This window comes from Caretta caretta, chromosome 20 (genome assembly GCF_965140235.1).
Source record: "Caretta caretta isolate rCarCar2 chromosome 20, rCarCar1.hap1, whole genome shotgun sequence".
Lineage (NCBI taxonomy): Eukaryota > Metazoa > Chordata > Testudines > Cheloniidae > Caretta > Caretta caretta.
The window spans coordinates 18,421,196-18,440,525 of NC_134225.1; the positions used below are offsets into that span (position 1 = coordinate 18,421,196).

At 56.0% G+C, this 19,330-nt stretch overlaps 2 protein-coding genes across 5 annotated transcripts in view; both read right to left on the reverse strand.

Annotated features, from left to right (window-relative positions):
- MAP2K7 (mitogen-activated protein kinase kinase 7) overlaps nt 1-6,844 on the reverse strand; it is a 52,131-nt gene extending 45,287 nt beyond the window's left edge. The window contains exon 1 of one of the 4 annotated variants that reach the window (XM_048832367.2): nt 6,635-6,844. In XM_048832367.2, the coding sequence (XP_048688324.1) occupies nt 6,635-6,758 (124 nt within the window). In that variant the 5' untranslated portion in view covers nt 6,759-6,844. The remainder of the gene's footprint in view (nt 1-6,634) is intronic. The other 3 variants (XM_048832368.2, XM_048832369.2, XM_048832373.2) reach the window with 3 other exon arrangements.
- Nucleotides 6,845-10,850: 4,006 nt separating this feature from the next.
- Nucleotides 10,851-18,009, reverse strand: LOC125627821 (volume-regulated anion channel subunit LRRC8D-like). Its single transcript, XM_048832349.2, is given in 5 exon segments — nt 10,851-12,969; nt 12,971-13,269; nt 13,272-13,434; nt 13,436-14,670; nt 17,820-18,009. Coding segments are annotated over 5 exon segments (3,147 nt in total). The 5' UTR covers nt 17,995-18,009; the 3' UTR covers nt 10,851-11,694.
- Nucleotides 18,010-19,330: the final 1,321 nt, after the last annotated feature.

Genomic DNA, 19,330 nt, shown 5'->3' on the forward strand with positions numbered 1-19,330 from the left:
AGGGAGTTGGAAATTTTTCCATCTTTAAGGCACTGATCCATTCAAGGGACTCCATACAGGCGTAAGAGTTTAAATTTATGGAGGAGACGGTATGATGGGATAACATGATTTTGGAAATTAATTAATCTTTAAATATTCATGGTAAATAGGCCTAATGGCCTGTGAGGGGATGTTAGATGGGGTGGGATCTGATTTACTACAGAGAATTCTTTCCTGGGTATCTGGCTGGTGAATATTGCCCATATGCTCAGGGTTCAGCTGATCGCCATATTTGGGGTCAGGAAGGAATTTTCCTCCAGGGCAGATTGGAAGAGGCCCTGGAGGTTTTTCGCCTTCCTCTGTAGCATGGGGCACGGGTCACTTGCTGGAGGATTCTCTGCTCCTTGAAGTCTTTAAACTATGATTTGAGGACTTCAATAGCTCAGACATAGGTGAGAGGTTTATCGCAGGAGTGGGTGGGTGAGATTCTGTGGCCTGCGTTGTGCAGGAGGTCAGACTAGATGATCATAATTGTCCCTTCTGACCTTAATATCTATGAATCTTTTTAAGAACATAAGAATAGCCATACTGGGTCAGACCAGTGGTCCATCTAACCCAGTATCCTGTCTTCTGACAATCATAGAATATTACGGTTGGAAGAGACCTCAGGAGCTCATCTAGTCCAATCCCCTGCTCAAAGCAGGAGCAATCCAACTAAACGGCTGGTGCAAAATCCTTCAGAGGTAATGAACAGAACAGGGTAATTACTGAGTGATCCACCCCTGTCATTCTGTCCCAGTTTCTGAGAGTCAGAGGCTTAGGGACACCCAAAGCGTGGGGTTTTGTCCCTGACCATCTTGGCTAATAGCCATTCATGGACCTATCCTCCATGAACTTACGGAACTCTTTTTTGACCCCAGTTATACTTTTCGGTTCTTAGGTGTGTTGTTGGGCTTGCATACAGGGAGATACTTACCATCCAAAGGGAGAAAAATATCCGTTTTCTTTTATTTAAAACTAAACCACAACAACACTTAATAGCAGATTTCGTATCTTTTTTGTTATAATCACCGAAAATACTTCTAGACCAGTACTGACAAGTGTTTCTAAAGACTGTTTGCAGTAGAAGAGTTTAGTGTATAGACAAAGCCCATCTGAACCTTGGTGGTTGTTGTTGTTTACTGTATTTTACCCTCAGATACCACATCAGGGTGTTCTCTAGGCAGCATGGTCCAGCCAGGCAGTGTGGTGCAGTGGACCAGCAGACGGACTAGCACTTGGGAGACCTAGGTTCTATTCCTGGCTCTGCCACTGACCTGCGTGGTAATCTTGGGCCTGTCACTTACCCTTTACATGTTTCTGTTTCACCTCCCACCCTTTGCTGTTTAGATGATAAACTCTTCAAGGGCAGTGACTGTCCCTCACTATGTGTATGAACAGAAACCAACACAATGAGGCCCCCTTCTGGATTAGGGCATGTAGGTACCACTGGAATATAAATAATAACCAAATGACAGTTTTTAGGGTAATAATCTAGTTTCTTTGTCACTAATGCTACCAGAGCTTATAACAAGTGAGATGATTTTTAAAGTCCAATTTACTTGTCACTATTTATACTGATTGTTTTTGTATTTAACTCAACCTGGGCAATGAAAAGACAACTACAGTCTGTGTCACTCGCAGATTCTCAGCCGTGGGGTGCAGACACTCCATGTTTAGACATGAGAGTCCCCACTGCAATTTTAAGCCAAACACTGTGCTGTTTTTACAAAACTGAATTAGAAGCCTAATCAGTTTTCTTTATTCCTTCAGACTCTCCCTCATTATTGTACCAGCTCAATGCACTAGCATGGCTGTCATCCAGAACCAATCCAGACAATTGTTCTGGATACTAACCCTTCAGTGGACAGATTAGAATTCTGGCAGGGTTCTAGAATTCCCAGGATATGAATGAACCCGTCTTGAACTGTGAATCAATAGTGGCAAATCAACAGTGCCCAGAAATGGATGCACCCATTGCCTGTGTTAAGTGGACTTCCTGAGAGCCCTTTAGACATTTCCAAGAAAACCCCCTTTGCTAAGCTTCTCGAATAAGCACAACTGTGATTCCCTATCTTGGCATTTCCAGCTCCCTCACATAACAAGCCAAGAGAGTTGAGACAAGCACCAACTGGCCAGCACCAGCCTGCCCACCCCTGTTACTGATTTTCAATACCAGAGAAGCAACATGCAAATGAGCTTCAAAAAGGCAGGACACAGCAAAGCCTTCCTGCTCTTCCAGCCCAACAGATGAATTAAAGGAAGGTAGGCGGCCTGGGCAGCAAGGCCAGAGATCTCTGAGGAGGCAGTTGGTGCATTGTTTTGGGGCGGGGCAACAGAATGGTGGGAGCAAGGAGGAAGTGAGCAGCTAAAACAAGCACAGATTTCACTAAAGGATTTGGTCCTTTCTCCAAGCAAGATAAAAGCCCCAATGGGATGCTTCTCATCTATACTCACTGGGGCCCAAATGCAAGATTGCTTCCTACAGTACATTCTCCAAGGCTCTGTCCAACCTAGTGTAAATGTCCAGGGGACTTCTACCATCTTTCCTGGGTGAGACCATTGCACAGGCTAGTACACTGGTTCTCAACGAGGGTTCCGTGTAGCCCTGAGGGTATGCAGACATCTTCTAGGGGGTAGAATCATAGAATACCAGGGTTGGAAGGGACCTCAGAAGGTCATCTAGTCCAACCCCCTGGTCAAAGCAGGACCAATCCCCAATTTTTGCCCCAGATCCCTAAATGGCCCCCTCGAGGATTGAACTCACAACCCTGGGTTTAGCAGGCCAATGCTCAAACCACTGAGCTATCCCTCTCCCCGCTCATCAAGATATTTGCCTAGGCTTACAACAGGCTACATAAAAAGCACTAGCAAAGTCAGGACAAACTAAAATTTCATACAATGACTTGTTTATACTGCACTACGTACACTATACACTGAACTGTAAGTACAATATTTATATTCCAATTGATTTATGTTACAATTATATTGTAGAAATGAGAAAGTCAATTTGTCAGTAATAGCGTGCTGTGCTACTTTTGTATTTTTGTGTGTGATTTTGTAAGCAAGTAGTTTTTAAGTGTGGTGAAACTTGGGGGTACACAAGACAAATCAAACTCCTGAAAGGAGTCCAGTAGTCTGGAAAGGTTGCGAGCCACTGGGCTAGTAGATCTCACAGGCAGGAAGTCTTCCCTTAACATTCAGCCTATTCCGCCAAGATATGCCCAGTTGAAGCATCCTAAATAATTCCTCTTCTTGGTACCTATGCCCTTCAAGTCCTTACAGACTCACGAGCCCACCCCTTAACTGTGGTCTTTCGAAAAATGAGCAGTACTTTCTACTGAGCATTCTGGCTTCTATAGATGTCAAAAGTCTTGACAAAAAGGATTATTTTCATCCTCATTTTACAGCTGGGGTAACTGAAGTATGGAGAAATGACTTGCCCAGCGTAACACAATAAACCAGGTTTAGAACCCAGGAGTCCTCAACTGTTGGAGCCTAGGTCTAAGCGTCTAGACATCAGTGCCTCCATTAGGTGTTCATCTTAGATATCATCTCATTTATCACCTCACCACAGCATGGATCTTTTATACAAGAGCTGAACTGGCCCTGGTTCAACTCGAGTTGGATGGAATCATTTTTGACCAAATGAACTTTCATCAAAGCTCAAACATTTTGCGGAGATGTACTGGTTTTGACAATCACCTGGAAGGTTTTTTGGTCCAGGACTTGAAAGACAGAAACCCTCACCCTCTATAGCCTGATGGCTAGAGCACCAGCCCGGAACACCCAAGTTCAAGTCCTCACTCTGCCTGATTTAGAATGATCTGGGATGAAGAACTCTGCTCTGTATCAGGTAGAGCAGGAATTAGAACATGGGTCTCCCACATTCCAGCCCAGTGCCCTAACCACCAGGCTATATAACATGAGACACCCCCATGCTTCTCCCCTGCCCCTCCACCTACCTGGGCCCAAAAATCTCCCTGACTAGAAAACCTCAACTTTTGACCCAATATCAGCAATTTCACATTCATAAAGATGTTGGAAAGCCTGTTTGTGTTCCAACATGGAACGAAAATAAGTTTCCGCCACAACACGGAATCATCGTCCTCCTGACACTAGAGCCATCTACACTCCAACCTATGCTGACTGCTGACAGAGAGCCTGCTGTTCCAAAGTAACAAGTTTCAGAGTAACAGCCGTGTTAGTCTGTATTCTCAAAAAGAAAAGGAGTACTTGTGGCACCTCAGAGACTAACCAATTTATTTGAGCATAAGCTTTCGTGAGCTACAGCTCACTTCAACGGATGCATCCGATGAAGTGAGCTGTAGCTCACAAAAGCTTATGCTCAAATAAATTGGTTAGTCTCTAAAGTAACAAGTGTCTTCAGTTGCAACAGGAATCCAGGATGCTCACCACCTTTCTCTGCCTCACAGTCATGAAGAGAAAGCATTAAAATCTCTCCCTCAAACACAGTCCATATTTAGTGCATACAGATCAGCCTTTGAAAATTCTACTTGTCCTTGGCAAGTAGAGAGTTTATTTTTCATCATCACCATGGTAAAGCTAAGCAAGTAGATTGGGTGACTAGACAGTAAATTCCTAAGATGATTTTCTGAGGCTGGTATCAATCAGCTTACAGTTAATTTATTCATCTTTTGGCTTAAAACAAAGCACACTCAGGACAAGCACCCAGCCACAGCACAGTCTCAAGGTGGTAACTACACAACTAATTGGGGAGATGAGACACCAATTCTGTGCCGTGGAGGAAAAGAAGCGAAACAGCTACTAAGAGCCTGCTTGATGAGTAGCTTTTGAAAACTCATCACCTTGTAATCGCTCTCCAGAAATTATTGCCTGATAGGTAACTGGGCCAGCAGGAGAATCTAGCACTCCCAAGGCTTGTTGTGAGCATATAATTACATGATCATGTAACCATCATTTAATTACACAATCCTCTTTCTAATAATTTAAAAAGCCCACATCACAATAATATCTGAGCTGCTCACACTCATTAAGGAACTTTACCCTCATGGAAGCCCTGTCAAATAGGGTGGTATTATCCACATATTACAGATGGGATACTGAGGCACTGGCTAGATTAAGTGACTCAAGGTCTGTGCCTAAGGCAGTAACTGAACTCAGGTCTCCCAAGTCCTAGTCCCACCGCCTTACTCACGATTAGAACATGTTTCCTACCCTCATTCAGCCACACAAAGCTTCAGAAGTAAAAGCACTGTTCTTCCTCTCTGACTGACTAGCCTGAACCCAAGGCAGAAAGGACACACAAACCTTTCCACATCTAACTATCTCGCACAATTATGCAACTGACTGACATTTGCTTTTTGGTAGCCTCAAGTGTGCTACAAGTCAGTTTGCACATGTGCACACACACACATGTTCGCCACATGCTCCAAGCCTGGCTGAGGTGCCAGTTGACAGGATAAGAAGAGACTGGCATTTCCACCCAAATCACTGCATGCTCAGAACATTAAAAATATCATCTACCTTATTCCCACACCCACCAATTTAGAGTCTTGCACATGTACCCTCTCCTAAGGCCTCAGTAGATGACCACCCCAAAAGCACTTTCACCATTAATATTGACAGGTCACCTATGGGGAAGCCCTCATCCTGTCTCCAAACAAATGGGGTGTTACATACCAGGCAACCTGATCAGCTCACTCTCTCCTCCCTCACTCTGCATAGCCAATGGTCTCTCCCTTCTCCTCCTCATATAGGCCAGGTGGTAAGGGGCAACCCCGGTTCTTATCATCTCTACCTGAACATCCCTCTCCCACATATACAGCAAGCAGCAATCCCTGCTGTACTGTCCCCATGTCCCTTGGGGAGATCCTTATTCACTTCCCCATTCCCTCTTCTCCCAGAATATGGAGAGACTCCCAATCATCCTTCCACCCCTCATCCCCCCAACACCATTATGATCCCAGTCCCATCTATTCTCCTCCACCCATCACAAACAAAACTGTCACAAAGAGTGGCAGAGTCCCCTCTGCTGGTCGCACACCCTTCTCCCCTCCATCATGGCCCACTGCACTGCCAACTCCAAAAACCAACCTCTTCAGCCTGGATCCCTCCTTTCCCCCAGAACAGTCCCTCCCCCCCCCCACCCCAACTACAAGCCCACCTGCCTCAGATTCCTGTCTCCCTCCCCACTCAGGGCCCTCCCTATCCCCCTTCTCCAACCCCCCAACTCCTCCCACCAGAGGCCCACCTCGCCCTCTTTCCCCGCACAGATCCCTGGGGCCAATGGCTCCTCTCTCACCCCCACCCCACCTGTCATCCCAGAGGCCCCTCACAGCCTTTACTCACAGGCCTCAATCCCCTTTCCCTCACTCCCCAAGTCCCGCCCCTCCCTGCCCAAACCCCCTTAGGCCCCTCCCCTCCAGGGCCCCAGTCTTCAAGCACCCCCTCCCACGGGGACCCCCCACCCCCAGAGCTCAGACCCCTCCCCTCGCGCTCCTGCCATGCCGGGGCCCCTCCCACTCCAAGACCCCCAGAGCTCAGACCCTTCCCCTGCCAAGCTCGCCCCCTCAGGCCCCGCCCCGGGGCCCCTGTCACCCCCGGGGCCCCTCCTCTCGCGGCCCCCCCTTACTGGGCCGGGCCCGGGCTGGGCTGATCTCCAGGTTCAGGTCGATCTTCCGCCGGGCCTCCCGATTCTCCTGCTTCAGCTTGGCCTCCAGGCGGGACAGTTTCTGCTCCAGCGAGGACGCCGCCATCTTCCCCCCGGAGCCAGCGCCGCCTCGCAGCCAGAATACACAAACACCACGCTGCGCAGGCGCCCCATGAGCCCGCCGAGCCGCCGTAGCTCCTGGCGAGCCACGCTGCGCAGGCGCGGGATTGAACCAGCTGCGCCGCCGTAATCGCGCCACACACCCACTACCGACGAGGGGCATTTGTACGCATGCGTCCGTGCCGAGCTCTCCGACCGCGCCCCCTGCCGGTTGAGATGAGCTCCTCGGACTGAAAAGGGACTGCTGTGCGTGCGATTCTGGTGCCCTCTTGTGGTTGTTCGTGGGTATTTCAGCCTGCTCATCCTGTGTCGGACAACTCTTAATGCGCATGCGCCCCGAGCCAGCTTGTTGGAGGCATCAGGGCCTGGGTTTTAGAGAAACTCTCCTACGGGATTCAGAGACCTCCCCCTCCCCGGGGACCCTGCCCCTCCCCTTCCTCTCTCAGCCTAGGGACCCTCCTGGGGGACCCTCCCCCTCCCCCCTCAGCCTAGGGACCCTCCCCCTCCCCGGGGACCCTGCCCCTCCCCTTCCTCTCTCAGCCTAGGGACCCTCCTGGGGGACCCTCCCCCTCCCCCCTCAGCCTAGGGACCCTCCCCCTCCCCGGGGACCCTGCCCCTCCCCTTCCTCTCTCAGCCTAGGGACCCTCCTGGGGGACCCTCCCCCTCCCCCCTCAGCCTAGGGACCCTCCCCCTCCCCGGGGACCCTGCCCCTCCCCTTCCTCTCTCAGCCTAGGGACCCTCCTGGGGGACCCAAACCCTCCCCCTCCCCCCTCAGCCTAGGGACCCTCCCCCTCCCCGGGGACCCTGCCCCTCCCCTTCCTCTCTCAGCCTAGGGACCCTCCTGGGGGACCCTCCCCCTCCCCCCTCAGCCTAGGGACCCTCCCCCTCCCCGGGGACCCTGCCCCTCCCCTTCCTCTCTCAGCCTAGGGACCCTCCTGGGGGACCCAAACCCTCCCCCTCCCCCCTCAGCCTAGGGCCCCTCCCCCTCCCCCTCCTCTCTCAGCCTAGGGACCCTCCTGGGAGACCCAGACCCTCCCCCTCCCCCCTCAGCCTAGGGACCCTCCCCCTCCCCGGGGACCCTGCTCCTCCCCTTCCTCTCTCAGCCTAGGGCCCCTCCTGGGGGACCCGGACCCTCCCCCTCCCCCCTCAGCCTAGGGACCCTCCCCCTCCCCCTCCTCTCTCAGCCTAGGGACCCTCCTGGGGGACCCGGACCCTCCCCCTCCCCCCTCAGCCTAGGGACCCTCCCCCTCCCCGGGGACCCTGCCCCTCCCCCTCCTCTCTCAGCCTAGGGACCCAGCCCCTTCCACTGCACTCCCCCCATCTTCCTCCTCCCCCCACTCTTGCCTGGGGACCCTTCCAGTCCCTCTGCCACTCCCCACCACCTTCCTCCTCACCCAGCCTCTCACCCTGCTACCACCCCCCCACTAGAGACCCTCCCCCCGACTCTCCCTCCCCCCCCCAGCGTGGGAAACCTGCCTCTCCCCCAACACTCCCTAGTCTAGCAGTTGTGCCTCCCCCTTAAACCCTTCTGTCCTGGGAGTCCTGGGGACTCCCCATCCCCAGTCTGCTGACTCCTGGGGAAACCCTGTGAAAATCCCCCCCATTCAGGGGCCACCCAGCTCCTCTGAGGCGGGGAGCTGGGCTCCAAATAAACCTCATGTCCCGCCAGCAGAATGGAGAGAGAGAGCCTAGTGCACCTCACAGCCTTGCACAATAGCGGGACAGGTTGTGGCTCAGGGCCCCAAAGCCAGGGCCGGGCTGGAGCAGACCAGGCTAAGAGGGGCTGGGGCACCAGACTGGGGATGTGCTCACCCCTGGGGCGTGCTATGGTGCTTTTATCCGACAGAGAGATGGACGTGATTGCAGAGGGGGGAAGAAGTGGATCCAAAAGTCCCAGCAGGATAGGAATGGGGCATCTGCTCTGGGCGTGACAGCCCACCTGGCTGCCTGAGGCTTCCAGTGCACCCGGGTGTGGGCCTGGTGGCGTCTGATTGGGCTAGTTAAAAACGTGGCATCTCCCCCAAAGGAGCCACAGAAAGTTCTAGCTGGGGCTGGTTGTCACATCAAAAGCCAGATTTTCAGAAGAACTCGGGGCCAGATTTCACTGCTCCTTCACCCAAATGGATTTTTCCCCACCCCCCTCGTGGGGCTCACCCCCTGCATAGGGGCCACATTCTCCCCTGGAGCCTACTCCCCACCCATTAGGACCCAGATTCCGCCCTATGGCTCACCCCCCAAAACAGAGAGCCCAGATTCTCCCTGCCCAGAATGGGGGGCCCTGTCCGTCCCCACCCCACCCTGCTTAGTGCCCAGCAGCTCCCATTGCGGCACGTGACAGCCATCTTTTCAAATGAGCTCAAAACGCCAGTGTTCAAGGGCGCTTGAAAATCTGACCGTGCATCCCTCAAGCCCCGACCCTCCACAAGTTTTGTGGGACAGGATCCTGGTGCAGGATTTGGGCCTGGGCCCCTGGGCTGCTCGCCTCACTCAGAGGAGAGCTCCAAAAATGCACTAAAACAGGGGTTCTCACAACCAATTTTTGGTGGCCTCAGAGTGTGGCCACCAACTCTTGCTGGTGGCTGCACCTGCACTTTTTCCTAAAATTATTTATTTTTCCTAAAGTTAATTAAGTAATACGCATATATATAAATCCAAATCATTGTCCTTTATTTATGTCAGGGTTGGGGTTTTTTTGCAGACCCAACAATAAAAACATGCACAGTTATCTCTATTCTTTACTGGACCTAACAGAACAGAAACACAAAGAAGGTGCTTTGCACGTTCTTGTCTTTTTTATTATTGTTTCTTTTGCTTTTTTTGGTAAAAGTGGTTGTATAACAATTCTGAAGTAAATTTTAAAATGCTTTTACATAATAGAAGTCCAAATAATAATTAAAAACATATCTGGGTGGCTTGGTCTGGGGAGCAGAGGGGAGGGGAGAGGAAGGGAGGCACGGCTGCGGCTGGCCAGGGGCTCCTTCCGGCAGGTGCGGGGGCTCGGGTCTTTGGCCAGCCCGGAGCTCCTCTGGATGAGGGAGCGGGAGGCGCTTTGGGCTTCGGTGAGCCCAGGGCTCCTCCGGGCAGGTGTGGGGGGGTGGGTCTCATGGCTGCGGCCAGCCCAGGGCTTCCCCGCTCACCTCCCGCCTCCTCACTCCACCCTCGCCACCTCTCTGCACCCCTGCTCGCCTCCTCACTTCACCCCCAGCACCTCTCTCCACCCCCGCTCACCTCCCACCACCTCTCTCCACCCCCACCGCCTCTCTCCACCCCCGCTAGCCTCCCACCACCTCTCTCCACCCCCACCACCTCTCTGCACTCCCGCTCGCCTCCCGCCTCCTCACTCCACCCCACCACCTCTCTCCAGCCCCGCTCGCCTCCCACCACCTCTCTCCACCCCACCACCTCTCTCCACCCCCGCTCGCCTCCCACCACCTCTCTCCACCCCCACCACCTCTCTGCACTCCCGCTCGCCTCCCGCCTCCTCACTCCACCCCACCACCTCTCTCCAGCCCCGCTCGCCTCCCACCACCTCTCTCCACCCCACCACCTCTCTCCACCCCCGCTCGCCTCCCACCACCTCTCTCCACCCCCACCACCTCTCTGCACTCCCGCTCGCCTCCCACCACCTCTCTCCACCCCCACCACCTCTCTGCACTCCCACTCACCTCCCACCACCCCCGCTCGCCTCCCGCCTCCTCACTCCACCTCCACTCACCTCCTCACTCCACCCCCACCACCTCTCTCCACCCCCACTAGCCTCCCACCACCTCTCTCCACCCCCGCTTGCTTTCCTCCTCCTCACTCCACCCCCACTCACCTCCCACCACCTCACCCCCCCGCCCGGCTTGCCTCCTCACTCCACCGCCACTCGCCTCCCACCTCCTCAGCCCCCCCTCCCCCCGCTCGCAGCCAGATTCCCACCCGCCCCCCTCACCCTGCTGCTGGCTGGCCGCTCGCCTCCTTACTCCTCTGCCAGGGCCCCCATCACTGCCATTCGTCTCCTCCCCCACCATCCTGCCCACTCACCTCCTCACCCCACTGTCCGCCCAGTGCTCGCCTCCTCACCCCGCCGCTCGCAGCCAGACCCCCCTGCCCACCTCCTCACCCTGCTGCTGGCTGGCCGCTCGCCTCCTTACTCCTCCGCCAGGGCCCCCCACTCGCCACTGGCCTCATCACCCCCCCCGCCCGCTGCCGCCTCCTCACCTGCCCCTTAAGCGTTGTGTGTCCCCCCTGTGTCTCCAGAGAGGCAGCACATGCCGGAGCAACAGGGCGGACGGGGGGGGGCTGATGCTGCACAGGAAACTGCCTTGGCCGCAGGGAAACCCCCTGGTGGCCACAGGCGGCCACGGTGGCCGCATCGGAGAAACGGTGCACGGACACATGACTCGTTTTGTTTTTAGGTTGGCTGAGAGATTCCCTCCCTTGTCCTCGTCCCCCTCTCCCTTGCATTTGAAATGTGTGCCTTGGGGGGCTCTAAGCTCTTGCTGCTCCCTAATAAGCCAGTGGAACTCACTGCCACAAGGTACCACTGAAGCCAGGAACAACGCAGGTTTGGATGTTTCCACGGGTAACGGAAACGTCCAGAGTTAGAATAGCAAATACTACAACACAGTGGAGTTTAGGGACAGATTTGCTGCTCCAGGGCATGGGCTGTTGGGGGCTAGGAGGAATCTTCCCCTGGGTCCAGGTTACTCCATTGCTGTCCACTGGGTGCCTCCTTCCACCTTCTTCTGAAGTCGCTGGTGTCGGCCACCGTAGGAGTCTGGGCTAGACGCGCCCCCTGCTGCAATCCAGTCTGGCTATTCCAGTGTTTCATGTGAGGATTTCAAGGGGCTGGTGTCCACACTGATTAATGGAGCCCCCTCTGGCCCAGTGTCCCATGGTGTGAGAGGAGGTAAGGAGCTTATCTGTGCTGACTTGGGTCATATCCTCCTTGCTGCCTCATATCCAGGGGGGAAGCACTGGGTATTTTGGGGAAGGTGTCGTTCCTCCTCCAGGCCATAGGGTGGCCCTGTAGCCCCTCCACAGCAGATCTCCCGGTTCTGCCGGTGTAACAGGCTATGGATCCACAGGGCAGCTGATCTTCCAGCTGCTGTGGCTTCCCTGACCCTTCTCCTAAGCCCGGTTGTCCAGGGAGACACCATGGAGCTGGGCTGTGCAGGGAGAGCCCATCCCCCCAGCCTGGGCTGCCCCCCTTCAGTTGCCACCCCAGATTCAGCTGCACCCAAGCCCCTTTGTGAGCAAGGAGCATGGGCCAGGGTTGCCCTACTTGGGTGGAGGCTAGATTTTGCTCTGTGGTTATGATGCAGCAGGTGCTGTACTTGGTACAGATACAGCCACCTGGACAAGGGGGCTCCATGACCAGCAAGGTCTTCGGAGACCCGGTGCCTGGGCTCTGTCCACTTGCTGCTGCTAACCAAGATCTCCTCCCTGTGCCCCGGAGCTACAGACCAGCCACATAACAGGCTCCCCAGCTGTCCACCCCCCAGGGACGTTTCTGGAGCAGCCAAAGGCCTCACGGGGGAGAGAGCAGAGACGGGTGTGGCGAGCACCTGCTTCACGTGAGACGGCAGGGTCTCGAAGAGGGTGTTGTCCACACTCAGCCCAGTCTGCTTAAGCAGGGAGCAGCAGCCTAGCTTAAGTGGGAGTGACTCCAAGGGGTTCCCTGTCAGCTCCAGCCTGGAGAGTAGCACCAACCTCCCGATCTCAGCCGGCACCATGGTCAAAGCGTTGTCCGCCAGCTGCAAAGATGTTAGCTCCAGACAGGCAAAGAGCTGGCTGGGCAGTGCCCTGATCCTGTTGCCGGTGATGGAGAGGTGCTGCAGCGTCCCCAGCTGGCTAGTCTCCGCGGGGAGGAGACGAAGGAGGTTGTGGCTGAGGTCCAGGTGCCTGAGTCTCTTCAGGGTGAAGAAGGCATGGGGCAGAGACTCCAGCTCGTTGTGGGATAGCACCAGCTCCTCCAGGCTGCCCGCTGCCCCAGTGGAAGCGGACAGGGTGGCGATGCAGTTGTGCCGCAGCTTCAGGCCGGTGAGCTGTGCCAGATGCTGGAAGCCAGTCCCCTCCTCAAGGCTGCGGATGCGGCTGGAACGCAGACCCAGCCTCTGCAGGCCGGTTACGTGCCAGACCAGCGGTGGGATCCTCTCCAGCTGGCAGCAGAGCAGCTCCAGCTGCTGGGGGCTGCTTGTCTTCTTCAGGACTGCCCAGTGCCTCCAGCTTGGTCCCGTCGTTCTGGATGCAGAGATGGCGGAGGTGGGTGGACATAGAGCAAGGAAGCTTGGCCAGCTTGGTCTGGAGCAGCAAAATCTCCAGGCTCTGGAGCTCCCAGAGAACCTCCAGGGCCAGCACGTTGGAGCAGAGGTGACTGGAGAGATGCAGCTGGTGCAGGTTCTTCAAGGAGTAAAGCCAGGAGGGGATCTTGGTGATGTCAGTGAACTGGACGTGCAGCCCCCTGAGCCATTCCTGCAGGAAAGCCAAGGCCATGGGCTCCATCGTGGCTGGCAGCGGTACAGCTGCAGCTCAGACAGCGCCCCCATCTGGGCCACCTTGGCAGAGAGCTTCACCTCCACCATGCACTCCAGCCGCAGCACCTCCAGGTCTGCCTTCTGATAGACAGCCTGGGGCAGAGCCGGAAGGGCACAGAGCCTCAGCTCCAGCCGGCCCCAAGGCGTCCCTCCCCACCTGCCGCCGCAGCTCCTCATAGTCCCTGCGGTGCTCCTGTCCGATCTCCAGCAGTTGGCTCTCGCTCATGGTGGAGAGGAAGATGGCAATCCTCTTGGAGCAGAGCGGGTCATATTGGTCAGCCATGTGCAGCAGGAAGGCCAAGTCATTGCAGACATTGGGGACAGACCTGAAGCTGCTCTCCTCGCTGGCTCGCCCAAAGGAATACTCCCTGAGCGGCCTCCGGAGGAGCCAGTAGAGGGTGTAGACCCCCACCAGCCCACTGAGCAGCACCAGGGCCAGGTAGCTCAGCAGCAGCTTCTGCAGGATGTAGGCCAGGCTGTGGGTGCAGGAGAAGGTGGCGTGGCCAGCGAGGTCCTCCAGGCCCGGCCGGCACATGTGCCTGAAAGCAATGGTGCCGGCAGAGCTGGACGTGTAGCCCAGCACGGCCAAGAGCTTTGCCACCTTGAACACCGTCTGCCCCACGTAGACCCAGTAGAGGAGGCTGGCAGCTTCAGTGTGCGCCCGGAAGGTGCGGATCTTCTCAAAGAGTGCCTTGGCCTGCTCCCTGTCCTTCCGGTCCAGGATGGTGGCGCTAGGGAAGGAGGATGCCTGCTCCGCCTGAGAGCCAGCGCCAACCTGAGAGATCTGGGCAGAGCAGGGTTTCATCCGGCCAAGCTTGCCTTCCGAGGGCTGGCAGGCTGTCTCTGAGAGAGCCTTGGTTGTCCAGGGTGAGTGGAAGCACTTCCGGAGGATGGAGAGGAACAGCTCGATCCTGGAGGAGGTCTTGGGGTATATGAACCAGAAGTTGTTACAGACCATCAAGAGCAGCGCGTGCAGGAGGGCCAGGTATGGGGAGTACTTGGAGTGCCACGGCAGCGCCTGGTGGTAGCAGACCTGGCCAATGTACAGGTACTGCTGGTAGTCAAGGTTGGTTGGGTGTCCACTGTGGGCAGCAGGAAGTTTCCTCCTGGTGCCGACCGGAGAAGCCTCGGGTTCTGGGCCATCCAGAGGCCCTAAGGCAGGTCTGGGAGCTGGGGACCCACTTGCAGCCATGCTGGTCCTGCCGACAGGCAGGCACACCACCTGATCTGTGGAGATCAGCAGGGTCCCTGCGATGATGGAGATGGCCAACATTGCCAGGACCAAGTAGTCGGTGAAAACGTCCCACCAGGGCTTCAGAGTACTGAACGGGGCCCGGCCGTCACTCAGGCAGGCCACTTCCGTCAGGGAAAACATGGCTGGTGGGAGGGAAAGGATAAGGGTCAGTGGCTTAGAGGTGTTCTGAGCCTGGGTTGGTCCTTGGGAGATCCTGGCTCTGCCACAGACTCCCTCTGGGATCTTGGTCACATCACTTCGTCTCCCTGTGCCTCAGTTTCTCTATCTGTAGAATGGGATAATGATCCTTCTTTTGCCTATTTAATCTGTGAGCTCTTTGGACCAGGGACTGTCTCTGACTGGGTATCTGTGCAGCACCCTGCACAGGGGGCCCTGATCTCAGCTGGGACAGGGACTGTCTCTCACTGTGTGTCTGTGCAACACCTGACACAATGGAGCCTCTAAGTGCTACCATAATACACCTAACAGAGAAACAGTTAATGGCATAGAAAGCCTTGAATGTGGAGGTTCAAAGATAGTGAAGAGACATGAGGGGTGGGTGCTGGGCATTCCCCAGGGTCCCCTGCCCTCTTGCCACCCCGCAAAAGGGCCAGCACACATGCTGCTTCCATGTTTGCTCAGTGATGAGGTTCCGCCCTTCTCCTCTTGCCTCTGTCTTCTAGGGGACATTTGAGGGCCTGCTGGTCAAAGAAGCTGAGAACCCAGAGCTCAGCTGGGGCCCTGTGATGAAGTGGGAATTTTTTTGCTGTGTGTGCCTCAGTTTCCCTCCGTACTTTGCATCGCTAACCAGTGGGGGAAAGGGCCAGGACACGAGCCCTGAGGCATGTGTCTCACCTGGCTGTCTGGGGTGGACTGAATGGCTCACTGAAGGACTGGCTGGAAACCAAAAAGACAGTGGGAACCCCAGCGGCCAGCACATCCACAGCTAGCAACCAGGGGGAGTTCCCCACTTCTCCACTTGCCAGTCCAGGGCCCCAGCTCAAGAACAAAGGGAAGAAGTGGCAGGGGAAGTGCTGTAGCCAGGGCTCTCACCTGGGTCTGACAGAGAGAGAGCCTGAAATGGAGCCCACGGCTGCTTGGCTGGGTGGGGTGCTGGCTTGGCGAGGTGGATATGTCTTAACCTTTGCTTCTCTGTGCTCGCCTAAGGACTTCCCGTGCTGTTGTAATAGACCCGACTGTAAAGGCTGCTTGGTGTCACTGCAAATCTTTCCCAGGGTGCGTTGGACCCTGAGGAGTGAGCAAGTCTCTGGCCCGGCATATGTCCCAGTTGGACTCTCTGGGCAAAGCTCCATGGGGTGAAGCAGTACGGCTGGAGCCCAGTGGCTCAGTCTCAGAGACGGGGAGGTTGCGTGGGCTAACCTAAAGGAAGAGTGGGACCCCTTGGGGGCTGTTTAAAAGCGGGGGTGTAGCAGTACCAGCCTGCAGTCCCTCTGGCCACCCACTCCTGGGGTTGGTAGATTCAGAGGTCTGGACCAGGTGATCCCCTTAATAACCATCTTGCCACTGTAGCCCTTTGCTCTGCCACCTCCCCACAGGATCCTGCCCAACAGAGAGAGGGAGAAACTTGGCAGAAGGGCTGCCCTGCAGTTTGAATGCACAGGAGTGGGCGAGAGGAGGCGAACCAGCACTGAAATGATGTAGCAGAGGAGGGGTTAAATGTTGCACTCTGCCTATGGAGTGGTGCCCTGACTTTGTGTCTCAGGGAGGGCCTAGCACCTTCCCATGATGCTCTCACCAAAGGGACAAAGGACTTACTGCTGCTGCTGGCTCTGGGAGTGGCTCCCTTAGCTTATGAGGCAGCTGCCTGGCTTCGCGATGCTGTCGGGCAAGAGGTTCAGTCCTGGCTCTGCATATGAATCGCTGCTCTGTTCACAGGAGGTGGATGTGCAAAGTGCCCAGCTCCTCCTGGCAGAACCAGCCCCCTCTCACGTGGGGCACCTGAATCCAGGCATCTCGTCTCTTGGGAGCCCAAGCCAGCATCAGGCGCCAATGGAGGAAGGTATTTCACCTCCCAGAGTCTGAGCTCATGCACACCCCATCCCTCCCTAGCAGGGCTGAGAAGCACCAATGGAGCCTTGACAGTCTCCCTGTTAGGCCTTAGACTTACGAGCCTTCTCCTCTCCTCCCACGAAGGACATCGCTCACTTCGTCCCCTGATTTCCCTCCACCCTGCTCAGATCCACCCTGATCTCATGCCAGTAGAGTGAACCACTGACGTCCGAAAGGCTAGACCTTAAATAAAGTGGTGTGGCCTAGAGTCAGGACTCCTGGGCTCTCTCCCTAGCTCTGGCAGGGGAGTGGGGTCTGACGGTTACAGCAGCGGGGGCTGAGTGTCAGGACCGTTGCTGGGATGGTTATTGTTCCAAACCATATGAAGTGCAGTTGGGGTGAGAGAATTAAATGCAATTCTAACAATTCTTTGCCTTCTCATTAGAAAGAATTGACAATGTCCCAGCCAGGGGACGAATCCCCGCACCTGTCTCACCACGGGCAGCCCGGAGCGATGCCGTGATGTGTCCAGCCTCATACAGGGAGTGGCTGGCAGAGCCAGGACTCCAGAACCACAGGCCAATGCACTAACCACACAGCTGCCCTTGGCTACCTGCTTACCTGGGGCAAGGCATGTAAACCAGCTCGGATCCCTGCCCCCTCCAGTGCTCTGAATGAGACCGTTTTCCCCAACCAGCCAGCTGCTCCTACCAGCTGGATTTATCACCAGCACCCTCCCCCCTCCGAAACCTTTCCCAGCACCCAGGGTGGTGCAGGTACCTCCTCCCAGCTACAGAAGTAGCTCGTCCCCTCCCCACTCCTGCGGAAACAGAACCAGATCCCCGTCTCCATGGGGCCGGATCCCTGTCGCCGTGGGACACCCTCTTGAACAGCTGGCTCTGGCTCTGGCCCCCTTTGGGGTTAGTCCAGGGATGTTTTTTGGGGGGAGAAAAGGGAACGAGAGAGAAAGACTGGAAGAAGGAGAGAGAAAGAGGGAGAGGAATGGCCCATGACCCAGAAGAGAACAAAGTTTTCTCTCCCTGCAACTAACTAACTTGAGTTCTTTATTGCCCCTCAGCTCTGCTAACCGCTCCCTGCCCCACACCAATCCCAGGGGGAGCCCCTTACTCATACCCAGCAGCCTCCCCACCCGCTCAGGCCCGATCCTGCCCGGCAGCAGGGGGTCTGGCCCCCCTCTCTGGCCCGGGGAACAGCCCCAGAGAACCTCGAACCCTTTCCTTCCCACCTCCTGCCTCTCCTCATCCAGGCCCCCTCCCCTCACCTGCTGCTGAGCCTGGGGCTGCCGCTTGCCCTAGATCCTTGCTCCACCAAGTCTCTTCTCTACAGGGAAGAGTCTCCTCCAGCACCCCCCAGTCTTGGCCGGGGGCCTGGATTGTCCCCAGCCGGAGCCCTTCACATCCGGCCCATTGGAGTGGCTCTCTCTCTCCTGTCTCCATGGCAGCTCCAGGGAGCAGCGGAAGGATTGTGGAAGGAGGGAGCGTGACTTCCTCATTTGTTTCATGGGCCGGCTGGGAAGAGCTGTGTTAGCAAAAGGATCCAGCCAACTCTAACCCAAAGCACTTCCCTCATTAGACCCACTGCTGGGGTAATGACCACCCCTCCCCTTGGACAGATGGGGAAATTGAGGCACAGAAGGCTGAAGGTCACAAAGCATGTCAGCAACAGAGCTGGCAACAGGATGCAGGCAGTCCTGAATCTCAGCTCCCCACTCTCCAGCCACCAGACCAAGGCCTGAGAGGCAGAACTCCTGGTGGATTCTGTTCCCAGCTGTAGGCCGTAAGTGGTCAGTGCAGGGAGAATCAGGACACCTGGGTTCTATCCCTAACGCTGGAAGAGGAGTGGGATCCAGTGGTTAGAGCGGAGGGAGGGGAGAAGGCTGGGAATCAGGACTCCTGGGTTCTCTCCCTAACTGGGTTGTGGGGATGGATCCAAGGGTCTCGTCTGGAATATTTTTATTTCCCCCTGTTTATAATACAACAGACACAGGCAGTGGCTTCCCACCTTCAGCTCCCGGTAGATCCAAAGGGTAACGATTCTCTGCCGAGGCCAGCAGTAGGACTGAGGGACTGTAGAAAGTGCTTTGGGGTGAGGCGCTGCCGGGATCATGAGCCCAGTCCTTTGTCTAATGGAAAAAGGACTCCAATCCCTGAATGCACTCCAACGCAAACCCAGGGGATGGGATCCAGAGCGGTGGAGAGATCCTGCTGCTGAGCTCTGATCCACAGATGCCACAGAACAGGAGACAGGGGCTCTGGGTGCAGCTCGCACAGCGTTGGCCAGCAGATGGCGATGGATAGCCATTCCCAGGGCACCCCAGTACATGGAGGAGGTAATGGGGGGCACGGTCTATTAGGCAGGGGTGGGTGTGAGGTGGTATGTGTTGAGATGGATGTGTGGTGTGTAAGGGCTGTTGGGGGGATGGGAGGCTTGTGTGTCTATAAGGCAGAGATGGGGGTGGGAATGGGTTGTGTTTGGGGGGGTTAGCACCTCAATTCCTAACCCCCTGTAGCAAAGCCCCCCCCCCCCCCCCGAGCAGCCACCATGGGCCTACGTTGAGATGCACTCTCAACCCCGGCCCTAAAGTTCCAGTCTGCCCCCATCTGCCCCCAGCTCCTTCCTGCCAGTAACTTGGAGCCAGGGCAGGAGGTGGTGGGGCCGGGCCCCGTCCCGTCCCCGAGTGTTCCCTGGCCGGCTGCCACGTGGGTGGGGCGTGGCTGGCTCCTGTCAGATCTGCAGCCTGGCCTGGGGCCCACGTACAGCATGGGGGAGGGA